The 20,598-nt window shown below is 39.2% G+C and overlaps 1 protein-coding gene across 3 annotated transcripts; it reads left to right on the plus strand.

Moving 5' to 3' along the window:
• Positions 1-107: 107 nt before the first annotated feature.
• Positions 108-19,787, plus strand: RAD5 (DNA/RNA helicase protein). 3 transcript variants are annotated; one of them, XM_089165042.1, is made up of 21 exons: positions 108-254; positions 448-1,036; positions 1,128-1,261; positions 1,398-1,533; positions 1,672-1,725; positions 1,807-1,956; positions 2,050-2,204; positions 2,280-2,364; positions 2,453-2,719; positions 2,898-3,044; positions 3,146-3,301; positions 5,668-5,735; positions 8,832-8,954; positions 9,054-9,153; positions 9,237-9,349; positions 11,604-11,879; positions 12,031-12,231; positions 15,746-15,839; positions 15,936-16,007; positions 17,640-17,738; positions 18,564-19,787. In XM_089165042.1, the coding sequence occupies exons 2-21, from the start codon at positions 470-472 to the stop codon at positions 18,684-18,686; spliced, it is 3,120 nt and encodes a 1,039-aa protein (XP_089021168.1). In that variant the 5' UTR covers positions 108-254; positions 448-469; the 3' UTR covers positions 18,687-19,787. The 3 variants fall into 3 exon arrangements, with proteins under 3 accessions (XP_089021168.1, XP_089021167.1, XP_089021169.1); XM_089165041.1 differs by having other exon boundaries at positions 2,050-2,364; XM_089165043.1 differs by lacking the exons at positions 17,640-17,738; positions 18,564-19,787 and having other exon boundaries at positions 2,050-2,364; positions 15,792-15,839.
• The last annotated feature ends 811 nt before the right edge of the window (positions 19,788-20,598 follow it).

The raw sequence follows: 20,598 nt of genomic DNA on the forward strand, positions 1-20,598 counted from the left end.
GTTCGGGTCACAGAGCACAACGGGTAGATATTCGGGTAGAACCGGGAACTGTGAAAACTGTTAAAGAACATAGATAAGAACATAGAAGAAAAGGCGGGAAAGGGAGCTTTGGCGCCGCTTTGGCCTAAGGAGCTAATTGCTTCGTTTCCAATATTTAAACACCCAAAGACTGGTTGAACCGTCCATCGATCGCCCTCCGTCAGCAACATAGATTCATGCTTGGCCCCTCGACGATCACCAAACTCAAATCCAAGGTAGGTTTTCTCTGCTTCTTTTATTTGCAGAATTGCAACACTGCACCATTTGTAACGAAGTTCTAGGGTTTCCTGGCATTTTGTAACTAGGGTTTTAGTTTTAAAATTTTTAAAATTCACTGGTTTGGCATTTCAGATACCTTGGTTTCTTTCCTGATTGCTAGACTCTGAGCCAATTTTGAATTTGAATTAGGGTTTAGGTCGGAGCTTATTAGATGGGGAGCAAGATTACAGAGGAATTGATAACTGCCGTACGGTCTGTAATTTGTAATGATTTTACGGATATGGATATTATACGTGCCCTTCATATGGGTAACAACGATGTCACTGCTGCCATTAACATCATCTTTGATACGCCCAATTTTGGCAACAAAGAAAGAACTGATGCTCGGAGGAGCCCTGGAATTTCCTCAAGAACGTCAAAGCAAGAAATGACTGTTGTCGAAAAACCAGAGAGAATTAGTAATGAGAGTCGGGATTGCTTGTTGGTTTCTGAAGTGGCTGGGGCACGTACTAGTAGTATGCCTGAGCGTACTTTTGTAGAACCCGTGAGCCTGCAGCCCTCTACGTCAAATTCCACTGAATGGTGGTTCGTTGGCGATGCTGAATTACCAGCTTTGTCGACCTGTAAAGGTAGGAAGCTGAAAGCTGGTGATGAAGTGATGTTCTCATTCCCCTCTAAGCAGTCAAAGTCTCCCTCAACTTCCAAATTCCCTGGGCGAGGACGAGCGGCGGCAGCTTGTTCAGAAATTGTGAGGTTCTCTACAAAAGATTCAGTAGAGGTGTGTAGCATGTTTGGCTGTCTGAACTCTCTTTGTGGATTGTTTTGGTTTGACATTTTCTTTTAATGCTTCTTTTCTCTCGCATTTATAGATTGGTCGAATTCCAAATGAATGGGCCCGGTGCCTTTTGCCTCTAGTGAATGATAGGAAGGTCCGTATTGAAGGGTGTTGTAAATATGCTCCAGATGTCCTTGGCATTATGGACACGATCCTTTTGTCTGTCAGGTATGCCAAGGTAAATAGATGTTATAAAGAAATGTCAAATCTGGAATTATGTAGGAGTATCATAATGCTTCTTGTGATTTCAGTTTATTAGATTAATACTTGATATGAACAATTCTCCATCAAATGTTCTGTACAGTGTGTATATTAGTACTTCAATGTTTCAAAAGCGCCGCCATATTTCACCGAAGTTGACACGCAATGTCAGTGAGGAATCAGTTGTTCATCCTCTCCCTACTTTGTTCAAGTTGGTTGGACTTGTCCCATTCAAGAAGGTGAGGATTCCCGTTTTGGTTGCATTTAGCTTAAAAAGTTGATTGTTTGTTTTTTTTTACTTTTTGCTGCAACTTGTAATTGACATGACAATGTTTGTGGTTCACTTCTGATTCTTCTTCATGATTATTCGTAACCAGGCAGAGTTCACCCCTGAGGAACTTTACACAAGGAAGAGACCCTTAGAGTCAAAGGTGATGGCTAATATCTATGTTTAAATATATTCTTTTTAGGTTTGTGATACTGGGTTTGGGCAGTAATCGTGCTTTAAACAGGACAGTTCTGTAGTTCATGCTTCGCTTTTTCATGCTGACAAATCTAAGAAGCCCTCAGTTCATGAAAGCACTGTCGAAAACAATCAGGAGTCCATCTCAAATTCTGATCTTGAAAGTATTGTTAGTGTTGGAGAAACTTCCGAGCTTGAGGTATTAGCATGCCAAATCATCTCCTTACTCTTATCCTTTGCCCACAAAAATTGAATCCCTGGAGGTTGATTCCAATCATATTACTTGATGCAGGAATGGGACCCTCCAAATACATTATGTTGTGAACTACGGCCTTACCAGAAACAGGCTCTCTATTGGATGATCCAAGTTGAGAAGGGAGGGTGCCTGGAAGAGGCAGCAGCGACTATGATGCACCCATGTTGGGATGCATATTACATTGGAAAGAGGTATGTTGGGTTCTCAACATGTTTGTTTTCTAACGTGCTGATGGAATGGACGTTGCTATTGTTTTTGTTTCTTAGGAGGGATGTTGTTGTCTATTTGAATGCGTTTTCTGGGGATGCTACAACTGAATTTCCCAGCACCCTCCAAATGTCAAGAGGAGGAGTATGTCTTCCCCATATCTTAGTTATATATATATGAAATTCTTTTTAGTTATATTTTGCTGCAAATTGACCCAATCATGCATGTGAAGATCCTTGCAGATGCAATGGGGCTTGGGAAGACCATTATGACAATAGGTCTTCTGCTTGCATATACTGACAGAGGGGCATCATCCAGTGGTTATCTTATGAGTCAGGCTCCCACTGAAAATAGTGAAGTCAGCAGTGCTTCTGATGAATCTCCAAGAAAGAAAGTTACCAAGTTTTCTGGTTTTGATAAGCTGATGAAATCAAGGACCTCGTTTGTTGGTGGTGGAAACCTGATTGTTTGTCCCATGACTCTGCTGGGCCAATGGAAGGTGAAGTACTGGGTTCATGTTGTATGCTTATTTCCTGCATCTACCATTAAGTAGGCTATTCTTTTCTGATTTTCTGCTTTTTTTGCCTCTAGTACTGAGATATTTGGTTCTTTCTCATATAAAACTCTTCATATCGAATGTAATGGGAAAAGGCTCTTATTTTGCATTCTGACTGCAGGCAGAGATTGAAAGCCATGCAAAACCTGGATCTTTGTCAATTTATGTTCATTATGGTCAAAGCAGACCAAAGGATACAAAACTTTTAGCTGAGAATGATGTTGTTCTCACTACGTATGGTGTATTAGCTTCTGAATACTCTGCAGAGGTAGAGTGAGATGCTTGTTCTTTTTAGATAGATGTTGTGGAGCTGTAACTGGGCTACTAGGCTGACATAGTTATTTTCTTCCATTCACCTATTTCTTGTAGAATGCTGAAAGCAATGGTGGACTTTATTCAGTCAGGTGGTTTAGAGTTGTCCTTGATGAAGCACACACCATTAAATCTTCTAAAAGCCAAATTTCAATTGCTGTGGCTGCTCTAACTGCTGATCGTCGGTGGTGTCTTACTGGTACCCCTATTCAGGTGAGTTTTTGTTTGGAAATATAAATTTGGATATTGAAGATGCCTTTTGCTGGTTAAACAGCAGTTGTCAAGGCCCAGCACTGCTTTTATTGCATACGATTCACTGGTTTTAGAACAACTAAGCAGAAGTTACAACTGAAAATGCTCTGGAAAATTTGTGTGTTTTCCTGCAGAATTTGTTTGGTTGGTGTTCCCAATTTCAAGTAATAGGATTTTATTCATGAGTCTCTTTTATGTGTTATATTTAGACTATGTAGTCTCTTTTATATGTTATATTTAGACTATGTAGCATGTTTATTATTAATACTACCCAAAAAAAGATGCGTGGTTCCTAATTCAAACTGGGGAAACCAGCGGAAGATCAATTACAGGCAGGTTCAATTCAATGATGAAGACCAAATAATAACTCGAATGCTTTGGTGTCCCCTGATTTAAACCCAGATTTATGGTTAAGGGTAGTATTGGAGTTTCCCTAATTCTAAAGGATGTCCAGGAATTTTTAGCATAAGAGAATGGTTATCCTTGGGTTTATATGATATTTTATTACTCTAAAACCCTGCTGCACTGTGAATTCAGATCTGAAATTTTAACAGAATCAGAAAACTAGGGTTTGGGCTAGGGTTGGAAAGAGGGTGCCCTTGCTGTTTCTGCAATATCAAAACCTGTTTTTAATGATTCTGGGACTTGGGGAGGGTCTGAATTGCATAAGTTTAAGGTTTTCAGAAGTTGAGAAAAGTTGCAGAAATTAGAGGAAGAAGATGAAGGGTAGAATTTTCTTAAAGCTAGGGAAACAGGGTTTAATTGATGGAATAACAGTAGGACTGTCTTCTAGGGGGTGGTGTGATCCTAATGGGAGGAAAAAAGGAGGCTAGAGGGGCTGGGGAAAAGGGATTGGCATGGGGTGGGTGGGGACCTGCAGATGTAAGGGGGGAGAGGGGGGGGGGGGGGGGGGCTTGCGTGAGAGGGAGGAGGGGGTAGGGAAGCTGTGATGGGGTTGGGAGGGGACTGGATTAACCTGGGATTGATCTGGAGCTGTCGTTTGATGGCTGCAGCTTGTGGAAACTTGCTGGAAATTGCAGAACAGAATCCAGAAAGCTTGAAGAAACCTACTGGAAACTTGAATGATGTTGAATATTGAAGTAGATCTTCTAAAATCCGCCGAGGCCCCTCAAAACAGGAACCCCGGTCCTTACTCAATAACTTTTCATTCAATCCAACTTAAGAATTAGAATGAGCAATGAGGCTTATTTATAGCCTTTACAAAGAAAGAAGAACTTGACTCAAACTCAACTAAGACTTAGAGACCAACTTAACTACCACCTAAAATAAAAGACTTCTTGAAATAAAAGACTGACTTATCTATAAGAGTCCCTCTTTAGGAAAAGACTCCCTACCTAAATAAACTACAACCACTTAATAAAGATAAGTTCTAATCAAAGGCAAACTCCTAAAAGATAAGAACCCTTCTTGTAGAAAGTCTTATCCCCAACTTAACTAGTGGAAACCCACTCAAAAACAACTCAAATAAGAATTTAAAATGGTTTGGGACTCTTTTGTTGCTCACAAAATACTAAACCAAAGAAAAAAAAATAAAGATAGATCGGTAACCCTTGGTTGAGGGTCTTGGGGCCCACATTGGGGTTTTGCCAGGGGGTCCTTGTGTTCACATCAACCCCCCCCCCCCCCCCCCCAAAAAAAAGAAAGAAAAATTAGCCAAAACACACATACACATGTATATGTAGAAAATAGGAACATAAAATTAGAAGAAGAAAGGGTGTAGGCGGAATGGGTTATCTCAACTCTGGGCCATCTCATCTGCAACTATCTCAGCTGTTGAACATGGATTTCACTCCATAAATGAGGCTTCTGGGTTTCAATTTCTCCAAGTCTTCTATTGCAATGAAAATGGTCTATTACAACATTACAAAATGGAAAGTTTAAAAAATAGAAACTTGAGAAATAGAAAATTCCTATAAACATCAAAACAGGAACTCATAAGATAATAGCTGAAATTAGAAACTACTTATGGTTTTATTACAATGAAATAAAACATGCTTTCTATGTCTGAAAAAGAAACTAAAAACTATATTAGGATAAAATCTTTCCAGTTGACGGGTCCACAGAATCTTCTAGAAATCATCCCCAAAAAGGCAAGTATTGGCTGTGAGACTGTTCATGTGAACAGTCACGTGAACAGTGTTTTGGTCCTTTTTCCCTTAATTGATGCATCTATTTGGAATATGGCTGCCTTATATGATGCTCCATTGAACCAACAAAAACTTCATTTATTCTCATGTGCCTGAAATGTTTGGTTTGTCACTTATTTGTAGCATTTATATCTTATTGGAGTTATTTTACTATGGCAGAATAGCTTGGAGGACATTTATAGTCTCTTACGATTTTTGAAGGTCGAACCATGGGGCAACTGGGCTTGGTACATTTTGCAACTCTTTGTTTGATATGTGCAATTTCTATTTACTCTTTGTTGCTTTTACGTTTCAGGACCTCCTACTAAGCTAGGGAATTTCTGGTTGTTGGGTCTATTTTAAGGTTTCCATATTCCTTGCATTTGTATGCTCGTCTAAGCATGTTTGGATGGATTCAGTTGTCTAGGTTTAATGTTTCGATGGAACCAAGTAGCTCTAGGAAGACAAGGATCATGTTCATATAATTGGGTGATGCTGAATTAAGGTTCTTGTTTTATAACATGAATCAAGGCCATAAGAATGAGTTTGCAGGCATTTGGCATGTTCTTCCTTCTTTATGTTCTTTGCATTTATGTTGCTTGAGCCTCCAATGCCCTTAATAACTTGAGCCTAACATGGGGAACAAACAACAACAGAGGTGCCTTATGGATTGTACTATTGAAAGAAATTGGGAGGTTTTGCTTAAGATGAGCGAAAATTTTTAACTATAACTTAGAAGTAGGGCATGATCTGTATTATACAAAACTGTAACGAGAGATTTTATCTGCAACAGGCAAACATGTTATGAGGAGTTAGGTGGGGTTCCTTTTGTTGAGTTTTGTAATAAAATCGTTCTCCATAAAATACTTGTGATTCGGGTCTTGGACAAAGCTTACTCAGAGGCATCTAGAGTTTGAGATATCTATTTGTGCAATTGAGCTGTTCAAATCAAGGAAATTATGTGATTTTTACATTGTAGCCATTGATTTGTTGAAAACTAATGAGATGCTTGGGACTTCTTAAAAGCAATGGTGCGATGATGTTGCTTACCCATTTCATCTCAAGCAAGTGTGATTTAGAGAGTGTTTTTGGTTGTTTTGCATAGGATATATCTTGGTTTTGGGGATTCTTCCCATAAATTGAGAATGGATCAATGGATTGAAGATGGGGGTACACAAAGAGTCTAATGGAGAGCAATTGATGTAAAACCCAATTTTAGGGTTAGGGTTTTTGGAAGAATTCCTTAAAATTGAGGGTTTGCCCAGAATCTTCCGGCAATCAAATGGATTATATGTGGTTTCAAATTTGATTTCCCCCTTTTTTTTTTTTTTAATTTGGGCTGAAGAATTTGGTTAACTTTAAATTTAACAAAATAAGTAAGTTTGGTTAACACAGAAATATGGGAAGGTTAAAATTTTAACAAAACCTAAGATTAGGGAAAGGTTGGATTAGTAATTTTGCACAATACAGGGATACATAGTAATAAAATCAAAGTATAGGGGGGCAATAGTAATTATCCCTTTACAATATTATATTAATATGGGATGTAACAAAGGTGCCAGGAAACTTGCGGTTGGGTATGGGAAGGTCTAGGATGAATTTTGGGATGGTTATGGTTTGTGGGATTTGGGAAATTTAGGGTTTCAAAATAGAATTGTTTTTGAGAATGGATCTTGGGAAGGAAAGGATCTCATCTAGTTCGTCCTTGCTCCTTTCTCTTCTTTTCTTTCCTTTCTTTTTTCTTTCTTTCCTTCTTTCTTTCTCTCTTCTTTCTTTGTTTTCGGATTTTCTGTTTCTGGATTATCGCAAGGAAGAGGGGACACAGAGAGAGAGAGAGAGAAGAGAGAGAGAGAGAGGGAGGAGGGAGGGAGGGGAAGTGCCATAGGGGAGGTGAGGTGTAGGGAGGGACTAGAGAGGGTCGTAAGGGGTAGGGTAGGGGGTTAGGGATGTTGTGGAGGGACTAGGGAAGCTGCTGTCAAGGTGCAGCAGCGAGGGGGATGGAGTTTGGGAGTTGCCCAGAACAGGGGAGGGTAGGGGAGGGCATTGCAGGGGTTTGGGGAGGTGGGGAAGGGGGCTGTGGATGCTGTGAGATGGCAAGGGAGAGAGGGAAGGGGCTGGGGGTTGTTACTTGTAGCCTTGTTAGAATTTCTGGAAGAAGAGTGCTAGATGGAGTGTTTTGCTGATCTTTGAAGAAGAAGCTTACTTTAAATCCTCCATGGCCCCCTTAAACAGGACCACAGTCCTCAACTATTCTTGTTCAAAATAATTCAGACTTAAAAAACTTACAAAGAAAGAATACACTTATTTATAGCTTACTAAAAGACTCTAAACCTAGGTGGATTTCCTTTATAGATTAGGATCCCCTTACCATCAATCTCAACCTGCCAAATAAGTAAGTAAAGATCTAATGGAATCTCCTTGAAAATAGATTCCTCCTAAGATTTAAATACTAAAGGAATTCTTCTTGTAAATAAAGACTGATAAAAGTCTATCTTTAAAGAAGAATCCCAAAGACTCGAGAGCTTATCTTTATCTCAAACTAGATTCCTAAGGCCTAACTGATCAAGACTCCTCTGAAAATTGAAAAAAAAATTCTGAAAATTTAAATTGGCAAATAATTAGGGCTGGGATGGACCAAACTACCCCTCCTAGAGGGTTCAGCCAGCCCTAGGTGTGCCATTTTGGAGTGGCTTTGGGGTCCACTCCAGGAGTTCGGCCGGGGGCTGAATTCTGGTTTACATCAGCAAATCCTGCTAGCCCAAAAGAAAATTCAGGTTCTGCTGGCCTTCTTGGTTGGAAAAATCATTAAAGATTTGCAGGGGCCTTTATTATTTTTTCCCGGGCTATTCATCTTTGTGGGAATCTTGCAGGGTTTGGTCATACAATTCCTATGTGCTCCCTAGTACCAGTAGCTAATGGTGGTTTTCTTTGTTTCCATGTCTTCCAATAGCTTTGTAGTTCAAAGAAGGAGAAGGCCCATCAAGCCAGCCATGGCCAGTAGTATTCCGGCCTTCTTGGTGGAGTTTTAATCCAGTCATGGGTCCTACTTTCAGTCCATTAAGTTCATTTAAATAAGTTCTTGCGGGGAGGACGGTTGGCTTTATTTTCTATATTATTTAGTTTCTGGTAGGAGTTATTATCAGGTATCTTCTTAGATAGAGCTTTCATTCCATTGTTACATAGATTCTGCTTGGGTTCTTTCCCTCTTAGATAAAGAGTGTTTTCTAGTGACATTTTCTCTCTCTTCCCCCCCTCCCTCGTGATAGAAATTTCTGGAATCTTGTCTGTAAACATGTCTATGTTTGCAAAGATGACACAATTAAAAATAAAATTGTCCTGTCTAGGTGGTATAAACTCATTCAAAAGCCTTTTGAGGAGGGTGATGAGCGAGGATTGAAGCTGGTCCAGTCTGTATTAAGGCCAATCATGTTGAGACGAACAAAGTCTACCGTGGATAGAGAGGGCAGGTAAGAAAATGGAGGATCACATGTAGCTCCTTGGCAGTTTTTTCCATTCTTCCTGGCTAGGCATGTTTTTTCTTCTTATTATTGTTTGTTCTTCAACAGGCCAATTTTGGATCTCCCTCCAGCTGATGTTCAGGTAATTTATTGTGAACCCACAGCAGCTGAGAAGGACTTATATGATGCTCTCTTTAAAAGATCAAAGGTACGTTAATTAGGTGGTTGTGCCTTTCAGTGATTTTACTATTGCTACTTCTTTTACCTATGTATTCCTGGTCCACCATTCAGGTGAAGTTTGACCAGTTTGTTGAGGAAGGACGAGTCTTACATAATTATGCTTCCATTTTGGAGTTACTTTTGCGTCTTCGTCAATGCTGTGATCATCCGTTTCTTGTGATGAGGTTTGCTTCAAAGTTTTTCTTTTTCAGTTGGATTATAATATGTTGGCAAGAAAGTGGAAGGTGCATTGTACATTACTGGAGCTGCTACCAGTCTACTGCTATATATTACATGTTATTTTAAATCTGTGAAAGTCTATTGTACTTTTATTACATCACATTTAAGCCTTTAAGCCTCATAGTGTTCATGCGCTTCAGTGGTATATATAGTTGGAAGGGTTGCTACTCTTATGAGGTTTACTTTGTGGAGTTAGCTCAAATTAGGGAAATTATTCGAGGGGTTGATCACTTGATCTTCTCAAAGGTAACCTTAGAGTTGCTGGACCTTTAGCTGACAGGTTGCTTTGGGTATCTTTAGTTTTTTGCAGCCTGGTTCCTCTAGTGTCCATGTCAAGAATTAAATTGGGCTGTCCAGCTAGGTGGATTTTCCTGCTTCGTGAGCAACTTTAAGTTTATTACTTTAGGTTTTCTAATTGAAGCTACCATTAAAAGGAAATAAAGTGAAATATGGAAGAAATCTATTTCTTTTTGACAGGGTGGTGGATGCAGGAAAGAGATACCAGCCCATCGTTGGAAAAAAATTTGTTGTATGGGTTATAATGCAACTCTATGTTTGAAACCCAAGTTTTGGGTCGTTGTGGGCCCACCCAGACTAATGAAACCTTCTGGGGACAATTCATCCATGAATTTTTTGTTTTGTTTTGTTTTGTGTGTGTGTGTGTGGAGAAAATGAAATGGCTTAGCTTTAAGATCAAGTGTGTAGATAAATTCAGAGCATAAATTCTTTCTTTATTTTTGTGAAACAAGGGGTTATGCAAATTGGTAACAATGGCTTCTTCAACTCATGATGCTGAGCAACCACCGATCAACCTGATGTAGTAAATACAAGGGAAATATCTCCTTTGGGTACAAATCTAATGAAATTGTAGGATAGCGTCCAAAATCCCCTACCCCCTTTTTTTTAGTTACCAAGTGAAAACTACAATGATTAACTGGGAGATAAGGCCTGCAATCGGATTTGGCAGTAACGGCAAGGATCCAGACGAGTTTCGGTTTGGGACTCTAATTCGAGGTCCAATGGATATGAATTTTGCGACTTAGGTTGCTCTAGCTTAAGTATAATGATTCCCAAATATGATAATGAAAGAGGAAGACTTAGGGGGATCTAATTTTTTTGATGGTCAGGGTGATCTATTCAACTATATGGGGCTGTTACTCTCATTTAAGAACAAGTCATCAAATGTGAGAAGAAAATACAGAGGAAAAGAAGAAATGGAAGAATGAAGGGGTATTGTACTTGGGATAAGGAAGAAGGATGTAAGTTAGATTAGAAGGAAGAGGAAGGCATGATCGATCTATATACCTGGGATAAGGAAGAAAAATGAAACCAAGAATGAGTAAGAGGGAGGCATGATTGATTATCTGGTTGCATGCAATTCACAGCCATTGTGGATGATTCAAGTAAACTTTCTGTTATATAATTAATTCAGTTAATTATGTTGAAGAAAAGACTTCCTATCCAATGCTAAAATGAAAATGGAAGGCAGGTCAAACCAAGAAATTGAACAATTAAATCTGATCTCCTGTGTATCTAACTCGAAATAAAACAAATAAAATTCAAACAAAAATTACAAGATCAATCCAAAATAATGCCTAAATATCCTACTGGACAAAAACCAGATTTGCACCTGGTTAGTCTTGAGCTGGGTGCCAAATGGGCTCATGCCTGTCCAGTAAATGTACTGCATGAGGGAAAGTTTGTAAGCTGTGGGACTTGACATCTGTAGTTCACCGACAAGCTAAATCTAGATGTTACTGTCCTTGCAACCGTGCCTTTGACGATACTAAACATTTTGCAGCCTCGAATATCCCATTTGGGGTGATCTCTTCAATAAATGTTAAAACTCTCATCTTTGTGTTTTTAACCATTTTCCCGATATATTCTTCCCATAAAGAAATATGAGACAGAAAAGTCTTAAATTTAGATGTAACTGAAATGGGTCACAGACTCACAGGTGCATCCCTTGATTTATTTCTTTCTCGTTGTTAATTGCTTTCAAGGTCTTGAGCATTACATTCATGTTTTTTGATCATCACGACCGTTTCTTTTGATTTTTACTAGCTATCCAGAACTGTAAACAGTCAGATGCATATATTCACCTATAATGTTAATTATTTCCTTTTTTTCCTTAGATTATAATTTTTTTTGGGAATAACTTACAGTGACATTTGTTTCTGGTGGGTTATACTTGTCCAGTCGTGGCGATACTCAAGAATTTTCTGATCTCAATAAACTTGCAAGACGTTTCCTTAAAGGTGGTGAAGATACCCCAGAAGTTTCAAGGGATGTGCCGTCGAAGGCTTACATTCAGGAGGTTGTGGAAGAGCTGCGCAAAGGAGAAAAAGGCGAATGTCCAATCTGTCTTGAAGCTTTTGAAGATGCAGTTTTAACACCTTGTGCCCACCGTTTATGTCGAGAATGCCTCTTGGGAAGCTGGCGAAGTCCTACTTCTGGTCTTTGCCCTGTTTGTAGGTATGTCCAAAATCCACATCTCTTGCTATTATCACTGCCTTTCATTCTAATGTTCTTTATGACAGCCATCAGACATTGATTTTGTAAACTAGTCTCTCCCTGTAAACCTTTTAGTCCCCCCCCCCCCCTTCTTTTTTTTATTGGTTTACAGGAAAACCATCAACAGGCAAGAACTTATTACTGCCCCAACTGATAGTCGATTCCGGATTAATGTTGAGGAAAACTGGGTGGAATCGTCCAAAGTTTCTTTTCTTCTGCAGGAATTAGAAAATCTTCGTTCCTCTGGATCCAAAAGCATTGTCTTTAGTCAGTGGACGGCATTTCTGGACCTTCTTCAGATTCCTCTATCTCGGTAATCTCTTTATACATAAAGAATTTAAAGGAAGTTAAATTGCAATTTTATTAAACTACTATGTTAGTTTTTCACTTTTGGATTGAATACTCACCTCTTAGCCTGATGGTTGACACCAGCCTCCATGGTCTCTCTTGTGTGGTGTTTCTTACTCGAAATTTTACTTCCATCTTCCTCCTGCACTATTCTGCCAAGCCCCTTCTGGAGATTGTCTTTCCATCCATTTTATTGCCCCATGCAGAGTTGGAAACTTGAAAACTGCTCACTGCCTCTCTGGGTTGCTTGACTATGAGGCTAGTCTTTTGGAGAACTCTCCAGTTGGTCATTTCCCTGAAAGCCATCCAGAGTTTCACATTGTAAAGCTGTTCCTCGCAAAGCAATGTATTACAAGGAGATATGGGAACTAACTTAATAATTGGCAATGGTGGTATGTTCAAATTTGATGATGAGCAAGACAGCTTCGAATCCTTGAAGGAGGATGATGGCAAGTGGGTTGCTAGCTCATCTTGTCCTTTGGTACTGCCAGCTCTTGCTTCACCTCTTGACTTGACCTCTATACCTCCATGGATTTCTCTTTTTGGCCTTCCCTTAATTGATGGGGCAATTAGGGTTTGAGTGTCATTGACTCTATCCTTGGTACCCTTCTTCCTCTTTGATACGGGTACACCAAGGGAAAGGATCACCATGCCTTTGTTCGCATGTGTTGAACTCTTGCATTTGAGCACCATCTTACTTCCATCACGGTTAAAGATGGAGACAATTTCTTTCCATCAGGACATCACCTTTGGCTAGAGGCCTCCACAGCTTGGTCTGCTAGGTTTTTGGTTGGAGTATGAAGATCTGTGAGTCTATGCTTGTCAAGATATGGTACCTGTTGCTGAGGGCAGCTTCCTTTTTGCCATTACTACTAATTACTGTCCTCCCTTGATTCTCTACTCCACCAGAGACCTGCCCTTCTTCTCTCAGTCTGTTATCCCTGGCACTCGCTCTCCTAACCACGGACAGCCCAAAACAGGTGTGCCCACAGAATTCCAACTTATGCGTCTCTTGAAGGCCATTCATTGTCCGAAACCGTTGTCCTTTTGAGCCTTGAAATGGTTGGGCAAAACCCTTTTGCTTCTTGGCAGTCTGTTGATGCCACATCCAATTCCCAAGATCTGGGACTAATTGATAAGCTCTCTTAGTTGAATATGGGTGTGGGCCCCACTTGAAGACTAGTATTAGGTCAGAGTTAGGGTCTGATGGTATTTATGACTAGTGAGGGATGGGGAGTCTATCAGTTAAGTTTCAGGTTTCACGGGTAAGGTAGAATGCTGGATTTGGAGATTCAGAAAAAGTTAGGGTTTTCCCAGGTTTTAAGAAAGTGAAGAGATGAGATTCTAGGAATTTGGCAATTCAGAATGCAAACAAATACAAACAGTTTTATTGGGAGGATATGGGGAGAATGTGATCAATATATGGTGAGGTTTGGATTGCTAAAACAACAGTAATTTAAGTTTTATGGAATTAGCATGTTAGATATGGATGCGGAAGTTTAGGGTTTTTCTTGGATATAATTGGACCAATTTTGGATCCATGGTTAAGGTGGGCGAACAGGGTGGGGTGATGCAAAATCGTCACTAAATTGAGCTTCTTTCTAGGAGTGGACCATATATGTATTTGGCCTTTGATTTTGTGGGTTTATATTATAATTGGCCAACTTGGTGGGCCTATATGGGTAGAAAGTAGGAAAACGAGTCTCTTTCTTTGGTTTAGTTAGAGTCCTGTTAAAAATCTATTTCCTTTTATTATTTCAATTTTCTAGTCAGTTTAGGTTACCTAATTGGTTTAGGATTAGATTAGGCCTTCCCCTTTTAGTTTTAGGTAGGAGTCTATTTTGGAGTCAATTTCCAATTTTGAGTCCTAGTTTAAGTATGAAAGTCAGCCAATTCAGCTATAAATATAGGTGTAATTGCTCAGTTGAGCACTTGAGCCGTGAATTAAATATTGAATTTTGTTTATTTTTGCTGGTTAGGTACACATATAGTGGCATAGGCTGGTTGTGTGACCATCTTCTCTCACCCCTGCCCTCCCCCGCTCTCTCTCTTATGTGGTTTCTTCATCAAGGGCTTCACATATCAGTTGGTGTTCTTCAAATCAGCAGTAAGCTGAATCACCCCATCCCCAAGAATCTTCTTCTAAAAGGGTGAACTGTTGCAGAAGTCTTTTGCACAAGCAGAGTCCTGGGGTTGGATTTTTGTTGGGGGAGGGGGTGGAGATTTTCGTGCACAGCCTTAGCTCAGCAGTTATTTGCTGAGAGGCTATTTCAATGCCTTGACCTCAGGTTACAACTGAGGTCAAACCGACTATCACACCAAGGCCTGCCCCTCCCCAAGAATCTTCTAACCTACCAAGTTTCCAACCCTAAATTCCTTTTTTTTATTTCCATTTTTGTACTCCCCCAAAAAAAACTCAGATTTCAAACTTAGGTATACACCAATCTAACCATTAGAACAGTCTCATACTTCAGGGATCACCCTCATATATCATTACCTGAGTTCTATACAAGTTTCATCCTCATCCAACCAATTTAACCTATATTCTTTTGAACATTATCAACTACCCAAAAACCTAAATTCGTAACCATTTGGACTGGGATCCTGGAAGACTGGCCCCTAGCGGATCATATTCAGTCTAAGGCTACATCATTTGGGGTTCCACGGGGGGGGGGGGGAGTAGTAAGAGGAAGATGGTCACTCAACATTTTGCCATTGTATCTCATGGGTAGCAATCATCAAAAGTGAAAATCCTTTTTTATCAATTTGTTTTAATACTTGCTCCTATTACAATCTTATATAAAATATTGAAAAATAGTAAAAAGAAAGGCCTAGCCAATCTTTAAGTCAAATTGACAGGGAGTAGATTTGTATCAAAATTTGGGACATCTAGAAAGGATTCAGGGGATGTGGGGGAAAGTAGCTCAAACTCTACCCTTTCCAAAGATAGAAGAAAGAGACATGGGCCTCGGGCTTATATTTACTATTACTTCACTTTAGTTGCTATTTTCTGCTGATTCGAGCCTCAGCTTTCTAAATTTTAGATGCTTTTTATTTTTGCAAGTGCTTGAATGTCCACTTCCCACTGCTGCAAACATTGGTGGTTGTTCATCTTTTGGATCTATTTCCTTCTGCCCTCTTTTGGTGGACTAATGGAACTACCTGCCTGTCATGTGAATTCATTTTATCTCTGGCTTCATTTGGTGGACTAATGGGGCTACCTGCCTGTCATGTGAATTCATTTTATCTCTGACTTTATCTTTCCATTCCTGCCACTCTTCTATCTGAACAAGTAGAAGTATTGATTCTTTTTTTCCCCGACATAGCAACTTTAATGGCTCATACATATCTCCTGTTTTAGCGCATGTAGTTGTCTTCTGAAACACTATGGTGGCCACACCCTGAGAAGGGGGAAAATTATTGAACGTTGTCACATACAATTGCAATTTATCACTGTTTGCTTCAAAATTTATTGCCAGAAATGACTTCCATTTTGTTCGTTTGGATGGGACTCTAAATCAACAGCAAAGGGATAAAGTAATAAAGCAATTTTCGGAGGACAGTGACATCCTGGTTTGTGATGAAAAATCTTATTTCTATAGTTTTTTTTTTTTTGGGTGATATGCTGAACAGGATTTAACCTTTTGAACATTGATACTAAAACCACAGGTGCTGTTGATGTCATTGAAGGCTGGTGGTGTCGGAATAAACCTAACAGCAGCCTCCAGTGCTTTTGTTATGGTATTTTAGAACATTCTAGCCTTCTTTCTTGTGGTGAAATGATTCTATTTGGAATTTCAAATTACAGGGAACTGTTACTGGTTAGAGATATGCTATTGTGTCTGATGAAAACCACAAAAGGGTATAAAATTAAAAATCAAAACAAATCTTGATGGATCATGTGTGTACTTTTTGAAAATTTACAAACTAGTATAGAACTTGTTGACTTCACAATTTAAGATCCTGAAGGAATAAGGATATTGAGAGATAAAACAATATAGGGTTTGGTAGCTAGTGGTGGCTAGTTCTTATTGATATAATGAACTTCAGGAACTCAAGCAATCAGTTTTTTAACATCTTGCTGGGAGGGTTACATTGATATCCTTACCCAGCAGGGCCCCCTTTTTTTTCTGATAGATGGACTTATATTTGCACTCTGACAATTGGAAAAATGGGGAGCTTTCCTGATTAGCTACCCCTCCACCATGTGGTCCTTCATGTATGAGGTTCTTTGTTTTTTAAAATGGTCCTTATTTAGCACAGCTTCCTTGGGTTCTTGGTCATTTTGCTGACCAGTATAACGACTTGTGAAGATTTCAGGTTGGTTTGAAATTTTATTGGTGTATACATGATAATGCCATGTCCACCTTCTTCTGGGGGTAACTGGGTTGCCATGCAGGAAGTTATGTTATCGCAAACCCACCAGAAACCTGTCCTGTAACTTTATTTGGAAAATATATTGAGGCAGAAAAGAAGTTGGAAAATGAAAGCAGATTTCATAAACAACTGGCATTTGTATTGGCTAATGGAACCATGATGCTTCATGTCAACCAGTTGTATGAATTATGGCATTATGCTTGCACTTGGGGCTCCATACTTCGACATGAATAAAAAGGGTGAACCTGGTGTGAAGGCTTCTGCACAAGTGGTATTATTATTTTTTTGATAGAAATGCCAACTTTTGAGCCAGCATGGATCACTTAATAATCTCTTTTATGTCGTGCTTAGATGTGTTTGTACTTTCTGGTTCCTAAACATGCAATTCTGTGCATGTGAGGCATCCTTATAGTGACCAAGAATTGAATTTTCTCATTATTTTCCCCTTGAAACATTCTTGTGAAATCCCTAGAATCTGTGGAGTTCAATTCTTAGTCATGCCATTATAAATCTCAACATCGTGGTCTCTGTTAGGCTCAAATGAGTTATTGAAGTTAGAAGTTATGCTGTAATTTAAATATTTTTACAAATTGGTTTTTAAGTTTAAATGATAATCATTGTTCTCTGATTGTTGACCCATTAACTCATCCTTAAGTTGGGTGTGTGGTTGTGCAAAATGCAATTCTGCAGTTGTTTGAGTGTCTGCCTAGTGCCATCGGTGAACTACATATACTCTTCCTCCCATTCCAAGGCTCGGCAGTTAGGTTTTGAAAGTTTTGCCATTTTTTCACAAAATGCTAATCTAGTTTGTTCTCGTGTTTAGAGGTAGATGGGTGCCCACTTGTGCATGGGATGAGTTCTTATCCTATAATCATGAATTTCCATCTCCCTTTATATGCCAAGCTGAGATTAGTTTTTGTTTCCTACTTCTGTTTCTTTTGATTAATTTCCTCTTGGCAGGAGATAAGCTCAGTCCTGTTATTGTCTCTCTTATAGGATCCATGGTGGAACCCTGCTGTTGAGGAACAAGCTGTCATGCGTATTCATCGAATTGGTCAAACTAAAAGGGTAATAATCAGAAGATTCATTTTAAAGGTACAATTTTCTTCTACATTTTAATCAAAGTAGAGGTCCAAATATTTTTAAACCTTCGATGACAAGTATTTGATAGAGTAACTGGTTGCTTGATTAGGTTTAATGTCTGAAGCATTAATAGTGCATGAACCTGATTCTTATTTATTTATTTATTTGCTCTTCTTTTGTGTGTGTGTGTTTGTTGGGGGGGGGGGTTGCGGTGGTATCATCTAAGGCTGCATTTATCATTTGTTAATGGAGCTGATTGTTCCTAGTTCTTAACGTGGACCCTCTTCCACAAGTTGTCTCTCTTGTTTTGGTTTTGAAGGCCGTTAGGTGAAGTGTTTATATTGCTTCATGGATACTTGTTTACAATGGGACTCATGGATTACACAAGAGGCATGTTTTATTGCTTTATATGAAGCCAGAAGTTCAATATCTTTCTCCCAAATCTTCTAAAATTTAGATTTTGGGACTGAACCTCTGATTCATTGGACATTGTGACCAAATCACCCCTATTAACCTAATCTTTTAAATGTTCGTGGGCTTTTTTCTATGCATGAATTAGTGACCGCTTGGAAACCCTTTCTTTTTTTAGGGGGTCGGCTTGGCACTTGGGTTCTGGGGGATCGGGTGGGTGGTTAAGCTTATATGGATGATAAACCAATAAGTACTATGTTGGAGAAGTGGTTAATCAGGCCACAAGCACATCTATGCTAAATTGCTGACTGACTCCTGGTGTTGGATTTTGGCCTCTTGTTCCCCAGAACGTGACTGACAGGGTAATTTAGCATGGGGTTTGTACTTTGGAGACATTGATAAACAATGAACATGTTCTGGTGGCAGGGAACAGTTGAAGAAAGAATGGAAGCGGTGCAGGCCCGAAAGCAACGGATAATCTCTGGTGCTCTGACTGATCAGGAAGTTCGTACTGCACGTATGGAGGAATTGAAAATGCTCTTCTCATAGATCTGCATTGCTCATCATGTTCCAAGTATTATTGGGCATGGAGATAATTGTGCTACTAACCTGCGGCTACAACTTGCAAGTATTGTCAAGTAGAAAACCATGTTTAAATGCAGCAACAAACCCATGACGCCTGGCACCACGTGTGTAGATTTTTATGAGTGGATTGATCGCAATATTTTCGTAAGTTATCAATCCCATTTTGGTATTCTTACCGCAAGTAGAGTCAAATGCATGGTGGGTCTACTTTCACAATGAGCTGCTAATCTATTTTGCAAAGCTGCAAGTTCCAGTCTCGTATTCTTGATGACAGGAGAAACGTTAGTGCATCTTTTTTCTTTTCAATATTTTTCTCAATTGTGCTAATGGTATCCTATGTTGTCACTGAACAAGCAACAAAGGAAACATTGTAGCATTGTTCAAGGGTCCATGTATTCTCTGAGATAATGTAAGACACATTTACTTATCCTCATGTAAGATCATCATCCTAAGATATTGTGCAGTGGATGTTGTTATCATTGGTATTATCTGCAGGAATATGGAAAGGATTAAATTACTCGCACTGATCTTCATATTTTCTCTGTTGGAGCTCTAATTTCGGATTTACCGTGTTCTCTAATTTTGTTGTGGTTCTTAACTTGCCTGATCCGAATATTATTGCTCATGTTTTAGCAGTTGAGAGGGTGACATTCTATCACTTGCAACTCTACAGCCAACATAAAAGAGAAATTTTGATCAGGTTTTTGAAGTATCTGTCGCTGTGCTTACAGCTCTGCGTGGCCCTTAATTGTATTGCAATTGAAACTAAAAAACTGAAAAAAAAGGAGTGTCTCAGTGGGAAGGGTAAAAGTGAAGATCAGTGGAATAATATGAAGGGAAAAGTGAACATTTTGTAGTCATTATCTTGCATACTGTTGTAATTAACTAGTTAACCACATCAGATATGGTTATGTAGTGTCACTCTGTATTCATGACTGCGTATATTTCAAATATGTAAGAGCTTTGGGTGGATTCTAAAGTATCACTTTCTTTAAACTCGCAACCAAAACAGCCTTATGTTTTGGACATGAACAAAGGCATCTATGCTCTTCATGAATAATTGACCGTTTCTGGCGTTAGCACAGAACTAAGAATCAAAGGTACTCTTTGCGATGCTTTGTGGGAACACTCTTTACGTAAAGATCTTGCTTTCCTGGGCCCTCTGTTTGAGCTCTGGTTTTTGTTGTATTGCTCCATTGTACCTTCAGCTTGAGCTGTTGGTTTTCATTCTGGGTTCCTTCACATTGTTGGGGTCGAGTTATTATTTAAAATATTCCCCCGCTCTCTCTCTCTCTCCACCTAAAGAAAAGGAATTAAGGTGAAGAATGACATAAAGATTTTTTGTTCTTCCAGAAAATAATAGAAAAATGTAAGTTTTCTTCCCAAACCAGAGTAAATTTTAGTTTTATCTGTGATTGTTGTTGGAATCCAGGGTTCTTCCTTAGGCTTCACTAATGCTTGCATTCCGTAATTTACTCTTTATATTTTTAGGACTCTTGCGGGTTTTACTCATTATACTTATCTGCAAATGATGATGATGATGATTGTGTACATCATTTACAGACAGATCTGGTATCAGCAAAGGAATCATGGTCTCTCCTCTCTGCAACGAATTTAACCTAAAAGCCCTGCAATGCTCTTTAAAAATCCAACGTTTTCAACAATTCATACGAACGTTTCTGGAATTGAAGAAAAATTGAAACAACCTGATATGGGCTGTAGTAGGACTCGCAAGACCCAAATCTTAAAGGGTGCTTAGTAACTCTACTTGCCAATGTCTATCGATAGCAGCCATGACCCGAGTTGCTTTCTTCACTTGTACTCTGTTCCTACAAGCTTTTCTTGCCTTGCTTTGCAGAGTTTGGCTCTGAAACTC

The sequence above is a fragment of the Hakea prostrata genome, chromosome 8, assembly GCF_041222555.1.
Source record: "Hakea prostrata isolate BN-2017 chromosome 8, UWA_Hpros_2, whole genome shotgun sequence".
NCBI classification, from domain to species: Eukaryota; Viridiplantae; Streptophyta; class Magnoliopsida; order Proteales; family Proteaceae; genus Hakea; species Hakea prostrata.

Bases quoted from the DNA above. Each gene is read 5' to 3' on its own strand.
- RAD5 (XM_089165041.1), top strand. From the start codon at position 470: ATGGGGAGCAAGATTACAGAGGAATTGATAACTGCCGTACGGTCTGTA. The intron at 3,045-3,145 runs GTAGAGTGAGAT...TATTTCTTGTAG, and splicing joins CTTCTGAATACTCTGCAGAG to AATGCTGAAAGCAATGGTGG. The intron at 9,350-11,603 runs GTTTGCTTCAAA...ATACTTGTCCAG, and splicing joins CATCCGTTTCTTGTGATGAG to TCGTGGCGATACTCAAGAAT.